Here is a 22,116-nt window from a genome sequence, read left to right on the forward strand (position 1 = left end):
GGGCCGGTGCCCGGCGGCTCCTGGGCGCGGCCGGGGAAGTTCGGGGGCGTTTCCCGGCCGGGCGGTGCGGGGCGGGAGGTGCTGGGGCGCGGGGCCGCTCCTGCTCGTCGCCCTCCGGCCGTGCCGAGGCGAGGCAGCGCTGCGGGGCTCCGATGCCCCGGCCTCCCTCCTCCCTGGCGGGAGTCCCGGGGGAGCCGCCCTCCGCCTCGGCACGGCGGCCCTGCGGGAGGCAGGAGGGGTCGGCGGTGCTGGGAGAAGCCTGGGGGATGCGTGTGCCTTAGACCGGCAGCCTTTGGAATGGGGCCGCCGGGAATTGTTAGCACCTGGATTTGGTCCGAATCACTTCGTGGCGATGTCTTCTGAAGCTGGCTGTGTTTATTGTCACATCCTTACAACCCCACCCTTCTTTATTCTTACTTTTTGTTTTCTGGAGTCATATGGCGAGTCTCAGCGCTGTTGGTTTCACAGACATGCTCATTCTGCACTAGATTTAGTGCTGAGCAGTGGCAGAGGGAGTTCACCCGCTGCTTATTCACCTGTCCCGCCGCCTGTCATCCAGGTGACCCGGCCGCAGCAGTGCCGGCTCCCTCCTCACAAGCCTATGACCCAAACCCTGTGTATCCAAGCACGTGTAAGGAAGCCCAAGGAGCAGGCCTTTCCCAGCTGTGCATAAGGGATGGTTGTTCCTTTCTCCTTTTAAAATTCTTAATATCCTAAAGTATGAGTTCTCATAAGTCAGCATGTTGCTTAATGTTTTTTAGATGCTACTGTAATGCAAATCATTAGCTATTTCTCTTCAGATATTATACTGTTCACATACCATCATTAAATCCTCTAACTAATGTATTTATCTTAACTACTGATGAAAATATCCATGCTGTTATTTGTGTTGAAGTTTTTTTCAATATCTTTTCAGGTAGTCTTGATCCCAGGAAAAACAGTGGACTAAGGGCATAGGAATCTGAAGACCCCTGTTTCTTCTAGAAGCGGTGGAGAAGCTAGAAACACTAACATTTAACACATGTGGAGGAATTAATCTGCAAAAAGCATGTGCTTACTGATGCTATGGAATGAGAAGGTGTTCATTTGCAGATGAAGAAAATGATCAGCTGGAAGGTGGAAATGGTCAGATATAACCTTCTTTCTGGAAGCTGATATGTGATTTAGCTTTAGGAGATTTTCCATATAATTTCCATACAATTTTGTGATTTTAGGAACTGTCACCTTGGTTTAATAGAAGGGTAAGCAAAGCTTTTTCTTAAATCTAAATTTATTCACTCTTTTCAGAAACTAAAGATACACTCCTTTTAGAATCTCTGTTTGAATGAATTATGCTGCACCAGTTTGCAGCCCCACTGAAATAAAACTAAGTAAATGAATCCATATTATAGTTTATTTTTATCAGCTTTGTTACTTGGCTGTAGGCGATACTGTGTTCTACTTTGCAGGGGGGAGATGAAAACCAGGTATTTTCTTGAAATCCGCATGGAATTCATAGAAGTGCAGTACTTGTTACAGCACAGTTTATAAATTACAGTGCTTGTCACTTTGAAATGGCTTTCCTTTTCAATTTGATCTTTTCCAGAGTTGAAAATTGCTTTGGCCTTTTGTCTGTTTTGCAAAATGGGGAAGATAGTTACAAAGTGGGAAAAAAATTACATTGCTTTTATTTTATGGGTTAGAGAACAGGCTTATTTGTATCAAATCTATATGACGTCCTATTTTCCCCTTTCATGAAAAGGAAGCAGAATTGTATCAGCCACTGGCATTTCTCCAGCTAAAGAACAATAAATGAATAATGCAAAGCATCAGTGGATATGAGCACTGCATCCTGAAGTTTAGTGTGCTGTTGGGTGATTTTTTCAGCTGAACCTTTTCTTCCTGTTTATTCATTATTTCCAGTGATCAAGTAAGAAGGAGAGATGGGAAACCCAGAAAACATTGGAGATGCGTATGTTGCTGTGATTCGTCCAAAAAATACTGCTAGCCTCAATTCTCGGGAGTATCGAGCTAAATCCTACGAAGTAAAACTATTTCTTTTCTTTACGTATTAGTTGTTTGGCTTTTTTAATAGTATGGTAAATGTGTATAGAAGAGAATGTAGCCTTGTCTTTTACTCTTTAGTCTGCTGCAGAGGTCATTCTGACTTCACCATTCTCCTCCTCAACATTTAGTACTTCTTGAATTTTGTTACTACTTTTACAGTGGCATAATAATAATAATAATAATAATAATAATAATAATAATAATATTTTTAAAGTTCTGTGTTTCTTTCAGCTGTGCTTAAACTTCTTTGGTTTTGTTATTGTTCGAAAGATTTTGCTGCTTGAAGTTCCCATTGAAGGCCAAAAGAAAAAAAGAAAGAAAGTTTTGCTGGAAACTAAACTTCAAGGAGGCACTGAGATTACCCAGAGCATCTTGGATTATGTATTAGAAGCCACCAAACCGATTTCACCAGCCAATCAGGGTATTAAAGGTAAAACCATTTTAATCTAATATACTATTGATAGCACTATGAAAATGTTTTTTAAATTGGCATGGCAAGGTTGTGCATGAAATTAGTATAAAAAGCATGAAATTAGTATAAAAAAAGAAGGTGTGTTTTGAGGTTCATCAAAAAAATGTAAGCCAACTATACGGCTAAAACCTGCATTTACCTTTGTTTCTCTTTACTTTCCAACTCTATAAAATGCTTACTCAAAGATTGTTAATAAATTAATCTTTGTCTGAGCTGCTTCTTCACCTCAAGTTTAGATTTATAGCTAAATTTCCATTAAACCAGATCAAAGTGGCTTTTATATCCATAACTTCAGCTAAAACTTGACTTGGACTGGAGAACTGATAGATTATAAAGTCAGTTGTTCAGGTGACATTATTTATATGAATATACTTCTAGCATAACTCTATTGCTCACAGATGGAATTTGATGAGTCCATTTTTTTCCTTGTTGTTACATAGCTGATCTAGCAAAGAACCTCACGCTTGTGCTGACAAAATTGTTTTAGCCAGCCTATTACATTTCCAGGTTGGTATAAAGTATAATGACTAAAGGATTTCTGGTCTTTGCTGTGGATTTCATTTCTGTTGTTTGCATGGTAAAATGTTGCAGGTGGCAATAACTGTATCAGAGCTCATTATGCAGCAAATACAGAATAATAGAATTAACACACATAGAGGAATGCCTTATAAAAGCAAAAACTCAGTTCCTTGCATTGTTTTGGAGAGCTTTAATTCAACTCACTCAGATGGCCCAAGCATTAATTATGACCAGCTTAGTTTATACACTGCGAAAATATGCAGCTGAGGTTGGAAAAGCTATAAAGGGCTACAGTCTTTATTTTTTTCATGTTAATGGGTATATACATATTTATGTTCTTTAGTTTTTCATATGCATTTAGATTTTCTTTGCTTTCTCTAGATTATAGCTCATAATAATATTTTTTTCTTCCTAGAAAGTAGAAAGATTGAATCTGGTAAGCTTTCAGATAGCCAGCTCCAGATTTTTTCCTTTGTTTTAATGATTAATTAATTGTTTTGTGGTTTGTCTGTTTTTTGTTGATAAATAATGTGCTAGGAAAGCGTGTGGTGTTAATGAAGAAGTTTCCTCTAGATGGAGAGAAGGCAGGCCAGGAGGCATCTCTTTACATTGTTCCAACTGTTGTGAAAGGTAACACTGAGCATGACTTGTAAAGCTGCACCCATTTTAGCAGAAGTTCACTTGAGGGTTTATGTTTTTATATGATATATTTAAGTTGTATATATATCTATCTCATTGATATATGATTATATGTATAATTATATATAATATATGACATGTTTGCATTTTATATCACTTTAATGTGATGTATGGCTTTTTCTGTATTTAAACGTTAAAAATTGCAGGCAGGTGCAAAACTCCCTGAATATTTTAAACTTTGAAGAAGTTACTTAAAATCAAGGAAAGAACCTTTGGTTTAATGTATTGCCTTTGTTTTTGTAGCAATAGCACACGTCTGGTTTAAGCAGTATTTGTGCAGTTGGTTCTATTTCAAAACACAGGCCTTAACTTGTGTAGAATTTGCTGAATGCAATTCTAAGACATCCTACTCAGTTCAGTGTTCTCTACTCACAGAAGAATGCTTAGTAAGTCTCTAAACAAATTCTTTAGAAAGTCAAATAAATGACTTGTCAGAAAAGTATTTTTTAAAATATTGAATTAAAATGTCTGTGTGCTTTTGGGGAAACTTATTCATTTTTGCCTTACTTACAAGACTTGATAAAATCTATCAAATAGATACCACTGTGGAGTTACCAGTACCAATACATACTCCTAGTCCTGAGTCATCTTCCTTTTTTTTTTCTGGTAACAGGATGCATTTAACATTTATTCCTCAAACGAACCTGATCACACTGATGCAATAGTGACAGAATTCGTAGGGATTTTAAGGCTAACCTGTTGGGTTGGGAATTGCTGTGAAAGGATTGTATGTAATTGCTATCAATTATTATTTGAAGAAAATTAAGTCACTCTAGTCTAAGGTTATAATATAGTCTTAATTAGGGATACAGAAGGGAAAATAAGATTCTGCTCACTGATGTGCATTCAGGGTATGTTTCTTTTTTAGATAATACGAAGTACACATACAGTCCTGGATGCCCTGTGTTCTACTGTTTACAAGACATCATGAGAGTCTGCAGCGAATCCAGCACACACTTTGCTACACTTACTGCAAAAATGTTAATTGCCTTGGATAAGTAAGAGATACCATCAGTAAAAATACATTAAAATGAAAAGTTTCGTATTTTATATCAAAATATAAATATATATTAGAAAGATAATATGTCAGTGTAACACATAGTTTTTATAGCATTCTTGTGGTTAAAAAGGAAGTCATCATGGTATTCATGTTTATCAGAAACGGAAACCTTTTCAACATCTTTCTAAAAGTCTTTTTGCCAACTCAAGAATGGTATGTTTATCTAAATCAAGTAGCTTTTTGGAAATTCATGCTCACAGTGAATGTTTTGTAAAATCATAATGTTTAATCTTCTGTAAATGGCATAATTGTCATTTGAGTAAAAGCACTTGCCAGAGTGTAGTAAAAATTTCCTTTAATTGTATACCATTAAGATTTGCATTCAAATTAAATCTCTGTGTAGAAAGGGAGTCATCTTCCCCAGACACACAAATTTATTTGCAGTAAGGAATTAACTTTCAGAAAGGGGATTAGTTGTTCAGCCGGTATAGCAGTTTGAAATTCAAATACATGAACAAGTTTTTTGTTGTTTTGGTGTTTGCTTTTTGTGGGGTTTTTTTAGATTTTTTTTAATGTACCCATAACAAAGAAATACCAGATACACTTAGATGCGTGTATGAACTTACTTGCAGTAATAAAGTTAGCTGAGACCTCTGGCTAATGTAGAAAATCATGCTACAGGCTATTACCTAAAAGGTTCTGTGTGTAGGGTTTTTACAGTTTCTTAGTAGAGTTGTAGTATTTCTGTGTATACCATCATACCAGTTAAATTTATTTGCTGCTTGCTGAATGCCTTCAGGCTCTAAGTTCTGCTTAGAAATGTTTCAAGCCTCACAAGAAGCCTTGAAGGTATAATAGAAAATAGTTTATATTCTTTATTCTCTATGTACATGATCTGAAACTATACTTCTCAAAGATTCAAACTGCCATAACTAATTTATCTACCAAATATTTAGAGAAAATGCCTGAAAATACTTTAGAGAGTGTTTGTAGCACAATGACTGCAATTTTATTCTTCTTTCTGCCAGGACCATGAGTAAGTGAAGAGAATGCTGCTTTTGCAGGACTATTATCCATTATAGCTTGGATCTAGGACTTAAAAATAGGCCTAAGCTTAGGCACTGAACTGCAGGTTATCTTCTGCCATCCTTACATGTAATTCTGGGACAGACAAGATCCAAGTGGTCTGTCAGTGGATGGCCAAAGCATGTGCTTCTCTTTCTTCTATATTTCCAGGCTCAATCACTAAACAGAATTTATTTTATTCCAGCAAACCACATTTTTACCTCAAGCTTGTGAGAAAGCATGTGCAGAAACCTAAATACAAACCTGGCTTTAGACCTGCAATGCACCTCTTAATATAACACTAAAACAATTTAATAATTTGGTAAAAATATATTTATCCAAAACTTGAGATGAACAGCTTGTCCTGAGCCTTGTGTTATATTGCATATGTGGTAGGAAAAATGCAGCAGGTGCACAGTACTGACTTCCCCTGGTAGCACAGAATAAGAGAGCTCTAAAGCTTTTCAATACCCTCAGTAAGAGTGCACTGAGAAGAGAGAAACTTCAGCAGAGCTTTATAAAAAGGCAGGTGGTAGGTATGTGAAAGAGACTTAGCAGTTTGGAAACTGTACCTTCTGGTCTGTTGCCTTTTCCTGTCTTTCAGCGTTAGTTGAAAATCTAAATTCAGTACAGATATTGAAACTCACCCTTAAAAATTGCCTTAAGTTTCAAAATTTGTTCAGAGTAGTAATGTTAATAAACTGACAGCAAATGAAATGGTGACGTGTGTTGCAGCGTGGGAACGCTTTAGACATGTTGATGTGGCTAAGTTTTGTGGTTATAAGCAGTGTTACTCTTGGTGTATAATTTCCTTCTCTTTGAGAGTTTGCATCTGCACAAAATTGAACAAATACAACTGTTTAACTGAGTGTGGTTTACAAATTTCACATTCAGTAAAAAATTGGCTATGCACATTTTAATTCATTTTTTTAAATTCAAATGTGTGATTATCGTAGATGCAATCCTTAATCTAACAAAATAATAGACAGCATGACCAAAATGATCCTTTTCTACCTTAAAATTCATTACTTGCCCATTTTCTTCTGCAGGTGGTTGGATGAACGGCACACACAGTCTCACTCCATCCCAGCTTTATTCAGACCATCTCCTCTTGAGAGAATTAAAACAAATGTAATAAACCCTGCCTATGCTATAGAACCTGGTCAAACAGAGAGCTCATTGCACATGGGTTATACTGCCCTGGAAATAAAGAGTAAAATGCTGGCACTGGAGAAAGCAGATGTGTGTATCTATAATCCTTTGTTTGGCTCTGACCTTCAGTATACCAATAGGGTAGGAAATATATTTTTATTTTGTATTTGTGAAACATACATACATTTTCATTTTAAAGTTCATTCTTTTTTATATATAAATGTGCGCTCACATCAGAGTTGTTTATTTAGCAGTAAGTGTGCACTAGTTTTTCAAAGCCTCATATTTGATCATAATTCTCTCTCATTATAAAATGTATTTCATTATAAAATGTTACTGTCATAACTTTGGTTTCAAAAGAATACCTGAATGGAATGGGGGATTGTGTAGCCAAATCTCAGTAAGATATTTTTTCAGCTGTGTTTAAATTATGTCTTCACAGGTTGACAAGGTGGTAATAAATCCATACTTTGGCCTTGGAGCACCAGACTATTCAAAGATTCAGATTCCTAAAAAAGAAAAGTGGCAACGTAGAATAAGCAGTGTCACAGAGGACAAGTATTGTGTTATATTCCTTTTTCATTAATGGATAATTTTGCTTTGTTTTATTACAGTAGCACATATTTCTATTTGAAATCTCTAAGTATTGAAACATAATACTTAAAGGGTGAACCAAGAAAGGTGTAAATTATAAACATTAGAGAAGCATTTCTTACTCTAATAAATACAGCTGTGGCTTGATTTCTGCATGACAAAAATCCTATTTGTATGAATACTGGCACATTGTAGCTGCATGAACTTCTCTTTTATGTTTCATGTAGATCTGTGGTTAGTGCTATGTTAGTAATTTTTAAAAAGTTGATGTTCTCAATAGTTGTAATATTTCTGAACTGTGTTTTTCCTGTTTCCCCTTTTACTTCATAGGGAACACCAGTGGGTAGATGATTTCCCCCTTCACCGCAGTGCTTGTGAAGGTGACTCTGATTTACTAAGCCAACTTCTGGATAAAAAGTTTTCTGTTAATCAGCTGGATAGTGACCACTGGGCACCAATCCATTATGCATGCTGGTGAGTCAAGGATACCTTTGCCAATCAAGTGCATTCTAGCTATCATGATTCTTTAGCACTATCATTTATGTAATTTATCAGCCTCCAAAAGAAGAAATAAAAAAAGCTCTAGACTTTCTATGCGTTGATTATAATAATGTTAATGTTAACCTTCTGAAGAGAAACATTCCTTCAGGTTTGGAGATAATTTTAATTTGAATGATTTTTGGGGAGACTGGTTGTGGAGATCATGTCGTCACTTACTTACTGCCTCTTGTATCTCTCCTGACTATCTGTTCTATTTCCTGCTGGAGGCACTGGGTCTGCTTTAGCATGGTAGCTTTCACAGTCTGTGTTGGCTGAAGCCTGAGAGCAGTTTTATAGCCCAGCAGTAGCTGAGCATGTTTTGGTCCTGTCATGGTTTGAGTGGAAAGCTGGACTGCGTGATTTACAAAGGTCAGCATGTCTGACTATAACTCTGTGATTTAATCTGTAAGTGCTTGAAAGCTTTCCTCAGTCATAAAAATGCTTTTGTTTTATCTTTATCTTTTGTTTTATCCGTTTTAACTTTTTACGGAAGTTAGTCTTTTGTATATATAGTGGTCAGTACGTCCAATGGTAGGAATAACATGAAAATTACACTTGGTTGTAAAAGGCCACAATCTTACTTGCTTCTTAGTGTTTGTCAGAAAGTTTGTCAATACTTTATACATAAAGTATACACAAGATTTACCAGTTATAAGCATGAGGGTTAAGAATCCTCAGGATCCATATGCATGACAATGAGAACCTGAACTTTGGTTCTCACACTGATTATTTTTTTCCAGACAAAGCTGGACTCTGTTCTGCCATGACTGAATTGCTGCAACTCCCCCTACTTAGGTAGCTTAATCAAGGTTCACTTTGTCTATAATGAATCCAATCCATGGTTACTAGACCAGTGTTTACCAAAGAATTGCAGAACTGATATTAATATCTACAAACTTACTTATGTTCCATTGTATATGTTGTAATTTGAAAGCTGAAAACTCTTCAGTGTGGACAAAATCACTTTTTCATAATTAGGACTGTCTGAAAAAAAAAAGTTTATGTATTTGCTGTATCTGTTCTGATTTAAACATGTCTGCAGGTATGGAAAAGTTGAAGCCACTCGAATGCTGTTGGAGAAAGGGAAATGCAATCCAAATCTTCTGAATGGTCAACTTAGCTCTCCTCTTCATTTTGCTGCTGGAGGTGGGCATGCTGAAATAGTACAAATTCTACTAAATCATCCAGAAATCGACAGAGTAAGTTCTGTTTGTGTGTAGAAATAGCAGTTTTAGCAATAGCTTGTGTATGAGAAATATTTTGGTGTCCAGATCACAACGTATAAGCACAATGTTCTTGTTAAGTGATTAAAAGATGGTTAAATATTTTTCATTACCTCTACTTTTCCCATTGTGTATCAATTAAATGTTTGAACTCTGATATGAAGGGTTTTAATTATCTCAAAAATGTGTAAATGTTTACCTATCTCCAGTGAAATCAATGCAGAATCAGTGTTTCTGTTTGTTTGTAGCACATTACTGATCAACAAGGAAGATCTCCACTGAATGTTTGTGAAGAGAACAAACAAAATGAGTGGGAAGAAGCTGCAAAACTACTGAAGGAAGCCATAAATAAACCTGTATGAGTTTATTTTCTAAATAGTTTAAAGTTTGTATTTAATTTACACCTAATCTTGTAGAAGAGCTAGAGTCACTTCCGGCCTTTACTGGAAATGTGCAGCACATTGAAATTGTTAGTGTATATATTGGCAAACTGACATTTTGTCATTTTAAATGTTTCTGTTCTGTTTCATGGCTCAAGAAATACATGTAAGATGTAAACATGAAGCTCCAATTTATTTGCAGGAACATCATATCAGCTACTGATTTTATATCTATTTTTGATCATGCAACCATCAGCTTTTTTTATGCATTCTTATCTTAGATGTTGATAAACAGGAGCATTCAACTGGCTAAATGTAGGCTTCTATGAAATAGGCTTACTTCACTTAGTCCATGCAGGCTTCCTTGGCAGCCAGTGGAAGATTTAGCCAGGATAGGAAACAAAATTTACAATGCAATTCCTCTTATCCTGAAGTAGATTTAAAATTAGCCAAATTATATAAACCCACTTGTTTCTTTTCTTTGACTTCAGATGTAACCTATATCCCTGTAAGTAGGTGGTAGTAAACCTGTCAGTTCTTCAACATGTTTTAAATTATCTTCATTTCACTCTGCATGAATGATCTTCCAAAATAATTAAGGAAGGACCTGATCTTTATTTTAAAGATCTTATTATGCAGTAGATCATGTGAAGGTGTGTGGGTCTAATGACTCTAAAAATTAATGGACATATTCTAAGTAGATTTCAGAGTGTAATGCATGTTATTATGTTGTCACTTATTACTATTTATTTAATACAATATATAAACTCCCCCTATAAACTACTACAGTAGGAATGACAGTGGCTACTGCAGCACAATTAGACTGATGTTTTCCACTCCGACATCATTTTCAATCAGTTGTCATTTTCCAAACCATCTATCTTTTTTTTCCCAGAAGTTTTTAGGAACTCAGTTCTTGATGACTTAGTAGATTTGAGGAAGGGAAATAACAAATTCCTGAAAAGTTTTTATTCAAGCAGCTGAAACATCTAACCTGTTACAGAAATGAAAACGAGACTTTTCATTGATTTATGACTAGTGTATATATGCTTTAAGCACCTGATTTATGTTTATGTATGTCTTTCAGGAGGCATACTGTGGGCTCACATGCAATTCAGTGAAAGCTATGGGAGTTCTGAAGGGGAAAATTATGTATTATTTATTAGATTTATTTACATTATATTACAGGAGCACTATAAGATTTAATGAGATTGTATTCTTGTAGCGGGTTGTCAGTAAAGGGTGGTGCTTCCCTCTAAAAATAAGTCTTTTTAGTATAGGGGGAAAAAAATCATAGCCTGCCAGTAATAGCAAAGTGAACATTTTGGGATATATATAGGCAGCTGAGGCCAGATCCCTCAGGGAACTTTTAAATACTTCCTTGCCTTTGAGTTCAGCAGAAGTCCTCAAAATACCAGCAAGATTTTCTTGGAGTTACTGTTGTAAAAAGCACAGTTTAAGAACTTGCATAGGATATGAAACAAGCAATTTGGGTAAATAATAAATATGTAGGAGTTGAGCAATGTTTTTTTTCCCAACATTATAGATGTTGCTGATATATGGTAAAACTATTTTCCTCTCTAGAAAACATCAACAGAAAGGATTTTAACAAATTGTTTGTTTAACATGTCCCCATTTTTATGCAGTATGAAAAGGCCCGAATTTATCGTATGGATGGGTCGTACCGCTCTGTGGAGCTGAAACACGGAAACAACACAACTGTCCAGCAAATAATGGAGGGCATGCGCTTGTCTCAGGAGACTCAGCAGTACTTCACTATCTGGATCTGTTCTGAGAACCTCAGTAAGTAAAGAGGACAATGGCTGCACTTGAGGGTTTAGCATAGCTTATTCCTGCTTGCCTTTAGGGAAAAGTAATGCTGTCTTAGGAGAGACAGAGACATGCTCTCTGACAGGTTTACAGCCTGATGTCTCCAAACTGCTTTCAGAGCTGTGGAGAGCTTCTCTGGTTTAGCTTTTACTTTGGGTACCCTCAGTAGGTCTGCCTGAATCACTCTGGCACCTATAATGTATTTCATCCAGGAAGATGAAGCTGTTCCAGGCTGCCTTTCTGTTACAGGGCACCTTGGATGTCGTAGGCCTTTTTAGAAGCTTATCCTGGTTTTATCTGTAGTTTTCTTCCCAGAGTATCTGAATTTGGATGCATGTGGTTGTTTTTACCAATGTTTAGTCTTTTTAAAACTAATTAAAGTAAGATGATTAATGTTTTTTCATAAGGTCCTTTAATCATATGAATTTTCCTGTGTTTTGAACTAAAATAATTTTTGATCAACAAGTTTTCAAATGTATTTGATGGGAGAGAATTCTGATGTAAAATGTCATGCTTCTATTTGTGGTAGTTTTTGGTATTTCTGATCTAAATAAAAAAGGTATTATAGTTTTTATTTGAGATATATAGTAAAAGATAAATAGAAGCCCAAAAGAGTCAGTGAGTGTGGGTGGGTGTTTTCAGATAATGTGGTCAACAGATAGCTATGGGACAAGCTGTGGATTACAAAGCTCAGTTCAGATCTGGTAGGATACTGTGTTGACAGTGTCATTAACACAGAAGCCTTACATTTAAAATTTTATTTGCTGTTGCCAATGCTCCACTATGGTGGTATTGTTACTGTTTTTTTTTCTTTTTTTTAAGTAGCTCTAATTATTTCAGAAAATCTTTTCTTTACTTTTCTTCAATCTTTTTCTTCCAGTGTCATACCATTGGCCTTTTTACTTTGCTGTATGCCACATGACAACTGTAATCCTCAGCTAAACATAGATGTTAATGAGAAGAAAGGGAAGTGTTTGAGGGTTAAAGTGTTGCTGCTTTTGCCTTTTCTAAATATGTATGCAATGTTTTTGTAGAATCATTGAGGTATTACGCTTGCTTTTGTGGGGAAGAGCTCACTGATACACTGTGTAAAAGCAAGTAATTCTCTAAATATTTAGCCTAGATTTGAAAATGAGCTCCTGATTTATGGCTTGAAACAACTCATGGACAAGTTTCATTGTAAAGTATGTTGCAGTTTGTGTACAACTGTAAGGACCTTAGGTTTCTTGCTTGTAGGACAGATGATGCTGCTTTTCTGTGTCTGAATGTAACATGGATAAGTTAAACGAACAGATTGTTCTCAGTGACAAATGTTGTGCTATCACATATCCATATAAGTTTTTCATATAATGTGAAATGCCACAGTGTGAAAGCCAGAGCAGTGAGGATGAGGCAGATACATCCTCCTAGAATCTCACTCCTAGAAAAAGCCAAGCAATAATCCAAGGACAGGCAGGGTGATTGAGTAAGCCAAAGGTACAGACTCTAGTACATAGTAGGACTGTAACTGAAAGCTCTGTATCAATTTCTCAGTTCTCATATACACAGGAGAACATGAAACATTGATTGAGTTTAGCCTGTTAAGAATCAAGACATTTTACAGACTGAAAAGAAGAATATCTGTTTTGAAAAGTTTATTGTTCTTATATATATGCAAAAAGAGCAAATAAGATAAATTATATCTCTGTATTTTTCTGTCAGAAATAAGATTATTGGACTTCGTGTTTCTGCCATAATAATAGAGACAACAGTCTCTCATGTTTCATAATTGTGTTTTTACAATCAGTCCTTTGAATTTTTAAATAGCACTTCACTCCTGAGAAACTGAAAATAATGAAGTTTCAACACTATTGCATTTAAGAAATTGGTGCTAAGAGTTCTGTCAATAAATCCATATTTTCAAAACCTTTTCTATATAGCAGTTTAGAAAATATAGGGAAAATGTTTGTTAATGAGTCCTCGATTTCAGATACTCTGGGTTTGGTGCAGCATTTAATCATGTGTGTGTGTCTGTGTGTGTGTATGGGCTGGGTTGTTCTGTTTGTTTATTTAGAAACAAACCTGTTATTTTTCAGGTCTCCAGCTGAAGCCATATCACAAGCCTTTGCAGCATATTCGAGACTGGCCTGAAATATTCACTGAACTGACAAACTTGGATCCTCAAAGGGAAACTTCACAGCTTTTTTTGAGAAGGGATGTGAGACTTCCACTGGAAATAGAAAAAAAGGTCAGCACTTGGAGTGCATGAAATCATGGTTGGACTCAGGACACTTTGACCATCAACAGTCAGTGTGTATAGTGACTGTAGTAATTTCCAAAGTTATTTAAACCTGACATCTCCTTTTCTCTAATGGCTTGAGTCTTCACATTCTTCCTTCCCTCTCTCTTGCCTTCCTGCCATCTCTTTGTTCTCTGTCACCCTCTCAGATGGGTTTATCCAATGTCTCCATTTGACAGTCTGTCTGTCATACAGCTAATAACTACCTGCCTGATTTTATTCCTTGTGCTGTAGTCTTTCAGTTATTTAATTGGTCGATTTCAGTGGGATTATTCAAACATATTACCAGAAATGAATTCATGGGGAAAAAATTCCACAGATACCAGTATTATTGTGAACTTTTTTGATTGGGCATGGTGTGCTAGCTGGCTTTGGTTTGTGTTAGATCAGTTGAAGTAAGTCAATGAAAAGCAATCCTTCTATTACAAAGCACCACTAAGATGTACACTTCAGCCAGGATCACACCTTTTTCTTCTGTCTCTGAATCAATGAGAAATGGTATTTATAGTTTCTAAGCTTATTTTCCTTTTGACAAAGAAATCATATTATTTAAATCTTTTTAACAGATTGAGGATCCATTGGCTATTCTTATACTTTTTGATGAGGCCAGATATAATTTACTGAAAGGTTTTTATACATCACCTGATGCAAAGCTGATTACACTGGCAAGTCTGCTTCTACAAATAGTCTATGGAAATTATGAGAGCAAGAAACATAAACAGGGCTTTCTAAAGTAAGTATGTGTTTAAAACTTAAAATTATGGGTTAGATTAAGTATTTTTAGATTGCACTTACTATGGAACCTTCAAACTTTAGGTATGATATATTTGTTAGTTTTCTTCATCACTGAGTTATAGTTCAGAGTAATCACATAACCCTTGTAGCATTAATAGAAGTTGGACATCGTGTGTGAAAATGTATTAATTATTGCAGTCCTAGACAGAGGGATGGAGGTTCTGTAGTGTGTAAAATCTGTCCTGAGATACAGTAATAACAAAATAACCAACAGTATTCATTTGAAGGGTTCCACAGGACTGAGACTTCGAGCAATGTTGAAGGAACATCTTACCATGGCAGTTAGACCAATGTCTGGGATTGACTTCCCCTCTTTGAACAGACCATGCAGCAATGCTGTTTCTCTTCTGTCATTTGTAGGAGAAATGCTGTACTAAATTGGTCAAACCCATAGCACCAGTAGGGCTCAGCCAGATGGTATTTTTCTCTCCCCTTCCCTCTTCCTGCCAGCACAACAGTAGCTGAGCTATTTTGGGATGGCTTGTCTTCCCACATACATTTCTACAGCAGTATCTGAGCCCATGAAGATTCCAGTTCTCTACTGTGTGCACCTTCACCCCCTGCCATCTCCACCTCACTTAATTCATGGAACAGCAGCTGTGCTCTTCTGGAATGCTGCGTCTCATCTTCTCTTACCCATCAGCTGAGCTGCCTTGGCCTGGAGGGTTTTTGCAGGTGTTGTGCTGCAGTTGCACAGCTGGTGCATGGAGCATAAGGAGGATGGGGTTTCAGTGGGACTGCCCTCCTCTAGGAGTGTGCAGTTCAGTGCAGCTGAGTTTTGTGTGAAACTACTCCCTGCTGACTCCCAGCAGCTGCAGGGTGATGTTCCTCTCCTCACTGAGGCATATCCATACTGTGGTTCCAAGTTCATCCTGCTCAGTGGAAGTGTTTGGCTATACAAACAGGACTACCCATCCTTATCTTTTCTGTAGTTGACATGAATGTTCACTAAAAGACTGGTAATTCCAAAAATATATCCAGGCTGTTGTTTGTATGAGAGTATCCTTGAATTTAAAGATCTGATGCACTGGCCTGTGCAGGGTTTTTGCTTGGCAGATCATATATTCTGCCAAATACACTTTCAGTAGGTTACTTCTAAATAGATTCCATCCCTGGGTCTCGAGACTGTCTTAATTGTACAGAAAAGCAAACTAGTAAAGGCTTGCATTCTTTCTTTTAGTAGTTTTTATTTCCTGCATTTTGGGGTTTTTTTTAAAGGCCGTTGATGTAAGTAGCTTCTCTTTCATGTCATGTAGTATATAACTTTAATGTGGAAATCAATTGGGCTGAGTCCTTGGTAGTGCTCACTACAGGAGTGGAAGGAAGAGTATCTACAGTCTCTCATATTTTCTGAGTATGTGATATGCTGATGTAAGTGGTATTTTGTATATAATTTTGACTTCCAACCAGGAATTCACCAAACTGTTCTCTAACCAAATATGAGTTGTGTGTTCTGCTAGCATTTCCTCTCCATGCAATGTCCATGCTGTGTGACACAGAGTGTATAATGTAAAGCTGGATCTTCTTTAAATGAGAATTGCACTGTTTCTTAGGAAACCATCTCATCTGATGAGGCAAGATAGAGTAGGAGCTGTCTGTCTAGCTCAGCATGTGACTCAAAGGGGCACTGTGGCAGACATTGCTCTTTTTTCTTACTTTGTTTAGTGGAGAAAAATTTTGTTCCTCTTTGTTTTTCTCCTAGTGAAGAAAATCTTAAATCTATCGTACCAATAACTAAACTAAAAAGCAAAGCTCCTCATTGGACAAACAGGATACTTCATGAATACAAGGTAAGATAAATAAGCAGGACCTGTTCTTAAACATTTTTGACTGTTTGGTTGTCAGTTAATTAACAGAATTACTGGTATAAAAAGCTAAAAATGTATAGGCTCTGAATTTTGGGATGGGTTGTTCGAATATATTTCTTGTACAGTTACAGATCTCTTTGTTAGAAGTAAATATGTTTGTTTTCTGTTCTTACCTTCAGTGTTAGCTGTATATTGGGCACACTTCCAATTCAGGCATAGGTGTGAAAAAATCTATTCTGATTTAAATTTCCATGTCTGCCTGTAGCAACAGATCCCCAAAGTCCTTCTTGTCAGCATAACTTGTAGCTTGGAGATCTGGTAGGGCTGCTGCTGTGCATGTGTGCACACACGTACACACACAGACTCCTTTGATTGGAGCAGTTAATTGAGGAAAAATTCTAAATTTTTTTGACTTGGGCTGCTTGTGTAAGAATGTATCTAACTGAGGGCTGTGGGTCACAAATGAGATCAGATTAAGTTTGTGGTCTTCACAAGTAATTGTGGAAAAATGAGGTGTGTCAGAAAAGAACTGTACCAGCTGATGTGCATCACTAAAGGTAGCTGCCAGGAAACGCTGCAGAGGTGCCTAGGAATGTTTTCAAACCTTGCCTCTCTTTCTGAGATTACTCAGTCATAAATTTTCTTTTGGTGCCCACACCTTTTTGATCAGAAATTAGCAGGTCATTCCTATTCTTTCTAATAGAGATGAATGAGGGGGGGATGGTGCTCTAAGACTATGGTGTAGCGAAGTTGTCTCTACTCTGTCACCAAATTATATGTAAGAATAAGCATAGCTTTTTAAACTTCTGCTTTTGGGACATTATTTTGGGGTGTGGGGCATGGGGGGAAGGAGAAAACAGTTGCAGTCTTTGGTTCTGAAGATTTTACATGTTAGAAATGGCTGTGTAGAATTCAGGTAGGCTGTAAGGCAGGTGTGGATCCAGAGAGGCTGATCCTGTCTACCACACCCACAGTCATGGCCCCCTAACTGTTGAAGCTTGGTGTTCTCACTCGTGTCTGTGCCTTCTGATCTTGTCCACAGCCCCACAAATTTTTTTATTTGTTAGTGGTTGTTATCATTCTGGTTTGAGGAGCACTCCAGCAGTAATTTGTTCTGACTGCTGCACTCTGCTGAAGAGGAGGGAACAGAAGCCTGTCTCATTCTGAGTGAAGGCTCCAGTAATGAAACGAGATCTGCACCTCTCTTTTGCTTAGAAAAGAAAAAACAATCCATGTTTTTGGAAGGAGGTACTTGCTCATCTTACCATGTCTCACTGGATTGGACCCTAAAGGAGGAAGAATGCTTTGTTTTAAAGATTGTGATGCATTCAGTATCAGATGGATGCATAGCTGCTGATCCCAAGTCCCAGTTATTCTGAGAGAGGCAGAGCTGGGGCCCTTCAGAGGTGGCGTGTCTGTGCTCAGATTTCCAAGGCTATGTCGGTGTCTGGGTTTTGCCTCAGTCTCATCTCACACTTGAGCCATTCCATGGCTCTAAGGCTTAATTTAGCTGTAGGAAGCTGGTTGATGGGAATCACTTTGGAAATACACATTTAATAGGGATTGCACCAAACAGTCACAAACAATCACGACTTGCTGATTGCCATTGTTTCTTTATTTTTAGAATCTCAGCACCAGTGAAGGTGTCAGTAAGGAGATGCATCACCTTCAGCGCATGTTCTTGCAGAATTGCTGGGAAATTCCTACTTATGGAGCAGCTTTCTTCACAGGACAGATATTCACCAAAGCAAGTTCAAGTAGCCATAAAGTCATCAAAGTGTACGTAGGAGTAAATGTAAAAGGGCTGCACCTCCTCAACATGGAAACAAAGGTCAGCTTAAGTGAACTGCCAGTGATAACTATAAAACTTAATTCTCTTCTCTTAAAGTCTTTGTACTAGAGGTAATTTCACATCCAACTGTTCAGTTAAACTTGACTGAAATTTTCAAAGATTTATAAGTCACTAACAAAGTCTTGTATTTTTTGACTTTACTACTTTATGAGCTACAACTGCGTTGTGTTGAGTCTGAATCCTGTCTTTGTGAATGAAGGGAAGTTCAGTTTGCAAGTGTGGATGATATTTTGTGAGTGACAGTTTCCTACATTTGATCATAGGCTTTACTCCTCAGCCTCAAGTACGGTTGCTTTATGTGGCAGTTGGGAGATGGAGATACATGTTTTCAAATCCACAGTCTGGAAAACAAAATGAGCTTTATTGTGCATACCAAACAGGTAAGCAGTATCATTTTGCATCTTTTACGTTCAATTATTTTTTTTCTAAATTAGATACACAAGCCTCTTTTCTCTTGAGATTGACCACGCTTGCACAGTATAAAAGAAACCTAAAATTATTTTAAATTATTTTAAAGCTTTATTATTAATATTTCAGAATGTTTGCTTATTTTCTTAGCATGTGAAGCCTTCAGAATTCAAAATACATAAAATGCATCTAGGATAATCATTAGGATAAACTTTTTGTTTAATTGAAACTGTTTCTTGCATATACCCAATCCCTCATTCTTTTAGATTAATTCCAAATATAATGAGATTCAGAGATCTGGAGCCATAACTTTGTGATTGAAAGTAAGGGAGTTTGAGGTTGGATAAAGCTGAGAATTGCTTTTGTCATGTACTTGATTGTCGTAGTTCTGCAATGCTGATAGAATTTAATTGCATCCCTTTACATAGGCAGGACTCGTTGTAAAACTCCTGATGAAATTAAATGGCCAGCTAATGCCAACTGAAAGAAACGAGTGATGGAAATGAACAACATCAGATATTGAATGAACATCAGATGGCATCTGATGGCTGAGCAAAAAACAACTTGTTCCTCCTCGTAACAGGACTTCCATGTACATGAATTTTACACAATAGAAAAGTCAATTTGTACAGTTTTTTAACTTTGTACAGAAGCTGCATGGTTTATTTTTTTAAAAAACTATACAACATATCTATTATTTTTATAAATATTTTTGTGTTTCATATATTAACTATTGTAGGGCTTGAGCTTAACCAATAAAGCTGATAAAATCTAAATGGTTTACCGAGTTCCATGAGCATGAATCCAGTAAAGCTTTTGTTCCCAGAGAAATATGGGACTACGAGTGCCATTAAGCAAGTCTCAGTTAACCTATTTACCTTTCGTGTCATTGCGTGGGACATCAAGGAGGTGGTGTATGTTGCAGTATTTTGTAGACACCCTGTATTTTTAAGATAATATTGATAAATATGCTTAAAAGTCCAGTTAGACCAGTTAGACCTTTGAGCAACTACTTTTAATAAACCCTTGTTTTTTATTTGGTTTCTGACGAACATTTTAGCTCACTTTATTTTTACTCTTGACTTTCTCATACTTTGTATTCATATTTATTCTAATATACTGCATGAGGATGCCAAAAGGGAAATATTTTGAATCATTCAGAAGCCATATTGAATGTTTAGCATGCTTGTTTTGTAAAATGGATTTTTACTTTTGCTGTGCAATATAAAACGTATCTATGGAGGAGAGGGAGACAGGGATAAACAGATGAACCTTTCTCAGAGGACTTCAGAAAGTTTTATAAATCCTACCCTGGATTACAACACATATGCAGTAACAAAAGCTCATACAGGAGGTACTAAGTTATTTCTCTTAAATTAATTTTCCTACTGATTAATTCAGTTTCTTCAGGCTAAGAGCAGTGCAGGATGCAGGGATGAAGACGACAAAGAGGTCAGATACAGTTTGTAAGCATTCTGCCTGCTCTTTGTAGAGTCAGGGTTGGGGCTCAACAAGTTGGGCCCCAAGTGTAAGGTAGGATCCTATGCAGTCTGAAACATATCCTTTTACATTAAAATAGTATCTGTAACACAAATCTTTGAAGTTTCTGGTTGTATTTCAGGGTTTTAAGTGCACTTGACTATTTCTTCCGTGTATACTGCATGCTAAAACATTGTGCAATATTTTGTAAAAAAAAAAAGCTTTTATAAAAAAATAAAAATTAGCACTTGCCTCTAAGTTTTCAAATAAAAGCTAAAATGAATGTGAAAAACTGTGCTGTTGTATAGTAACTTAACTCATACCTTACTAGTAACTGCAGTTTAAGAAATTAAAGTAGTAAGCCGTTTAAAATGTGAACAGGAGACTTGTATTTTGTATTCTTCTTAGTAAGCTGTACTTTTCTACTTAAACTTCACAGGCCTAAATAACAGTAAATTTCCATGGATTGTTATGCTTTATTTAAGGTAAATAATGCAACAGTCAGGTCCTTCATCCCTGCTATCACTTGGCACTGGTATCAGAAATACATTTCTCTACATCGCACTTTCTTAGAAAACTAGAGGGAAATGTTGGGAAGGTGTGTCAGTTGCCTATATAACTATACTATCAATATGCCTTATTGCTGTATAGTCCTTTCTGCTAAATTCTTATTCATTGCTGCCTAATAAATTGTTTGCAACAAGTCGTATTTGGTGTTTCTCTTTTTGTAGCCAGCATGAAGGTGCCATCAAAATGTTACACCAAGCAGGTGTTAGTACAACAGAGCAATAGTTTGTAACAGGCCCATCCTTGTAAGGTATGGAAGAAGAGCATCAGAGAGGGCCAGGGGGAGAGTCCCATGATGACTCTAAATTAAGGTAGTGCACCTTGAAAACTGCTCAGGAGTTTACCAGGTAAACGGGAAACTGTTCATTGTGGCAAGGCAGAGGTTTGCAGATGCTGGACATCAGTGCAGCCACTGAGCAGCAGGAGCCCAACCCTGCAGTCCCAGAGGCTTCTGGCACCTGGGCACATAGGAGCTCATGCTGCGCCCTGGGCAAGGCGGGTGTGTGCTCTGCTTTCATCTGGGAGCAGGGAAAGGAAAAAATAGGAACAGGGAGAAATCCAACAGCACTGAGACAGACTGTTAGTCAGAACCCTCCTATCACTACCAAACAAAAAAACAATGAATGAGCTGCAAGATGGGCAAAGCTGACCCTTGTGCCTTTGTAAACATAAGATGTCCAGCTCACCACCTATAGTCCATCTAAAAAGCGCTTTCTGGAAAAGCAAGAACCTGTACAGCTGCCAAAAGCAAAGGTTTGAGTAGAACACTCAGCCAGGCCTTGCATGGCAAAAGAGTAACTGAGAATACAAAACTGAAAAACAGGCACAATTTTACCAAGTGGAATGAATGACCCCCTGACCCCAGAGAGCAGCTTGTTCCAGAGGGAAGCCTTGGTCCTGGGGTGATGTCCTGCTGCTGCTGCTGCTGCTGCTTGGCACAGGAAACAATTGCTCCAGGGAGAAGAGGGTTTCCCAACCATTGTCAGCTTACAGCTGGATGAAGTGTAAAGCTGGGCTGTTGACTCAAAAAAGAAATACAGGTTCAACAGAAACAACATAAATGGTTTGCAAAAGCTCTGCTTTACCTTGTTATTATTATAGGGTAAAGATATAAAAATAATGTACTGAATTACTATTATACATAAACTTAAATATAATTAGTAATTACATAAAAATGAAACAAAACCATTCATATATAGGTAATGAATCTGGAAATCCTCTCCCTTGGAAGAAAAAGACTGACACTATTCCACCGAAAATGTCCTCACTTCATAAACTGACAGAGCAGAATGTCAATAACAACCCGTGATAACTCTCATGTCCCCCAAAAGAATTGTCAAGGCTTGTAAATACGAAAGAACCCTTTCTCAATCGCTACAGCACTAATGAATTTCCTTTGGCACTGAAAG

The 22,116-nt window shown here is 37.1% G+C and overlaps 1 protein-coding gene across 1 annotated transcript; it reads left to right on the forward strand.

Annotated features, from left to right (window-relative positions):
- Nucleotides 1–1,099: 1,099 nt before the first annotated feature.
- Nucleotides 1,100–20,843, forward strand: KRIT1 (KRIT1 ankyrin repeat containing). The gene is made up of 17 exons (XM_063412423.1): nt 1,100–1,241; nt 1,903–2,024; nt 2,317–2,476; nt 3,575–3,667; nt 4,605–4,734; nt 6,851–7,094; nt 7,396–7,511; nt 7,878–8,021; nt 9,130–9,286; nt 9,559–9,666; nt 11,337–11,493; nt 13,596–13,747; nt 14,365–14,531; nt 16,296–16,383; nt 18,026–18,232; nt 18,517–18,633; nt 19,090–20,843. Exons 2-17 carry the CDS (start codon nt 1,923–1,925, stop codon nt 19,156–19,158), a joined length of 2,211 nt encoding a protein of 736 aa, XP_063268493.1. The 5' UTR covers nt 1,100–1,241; nt 1,903–1,922; the 3' UTR covers nt 19,159–20,843.
- The last annotated feature ends 1,273 nt before the right edge of the window (nt 20,844–22,116 follow it).

Source organism: Prinia subflava, chromosome 1, assembly GCF_021018805.1.
Source record: "Prinia subflava isolate CZ2003 ecotype Zambia chromosome 1, Cam_Psub_1.2, whole genome shotgun sequence".
Lineage (NCBI taxonomy): Eukaryota > Metazoa > Chordata > Aves > Passeriformes > Cisticolidae > Prinia > Prinia subflava.

Coding starts and splice junctions, on each gene's coding strand:
- KRIT1 (XM_063412423.1), top strand. CDS start 1,923: ATGGGAAACCCAGAAAACATTGGAGATGCGTATGTTGCTGTGATTCGT. Junction 9,287..9,558: donor ATCATCCAGAAATCGACAGA/GTAAGTTCTGTT, acceptor GTTTGTTTGTAG/CACATTACTGATCAACAAGG. Junction 13,748..14,364: donor CACTGGAAATAGAAAAAAAG/GTCAGCACTTGG, acceptor TCTTTTTAACAG/ATTGAGGATCCATTGGCTAT.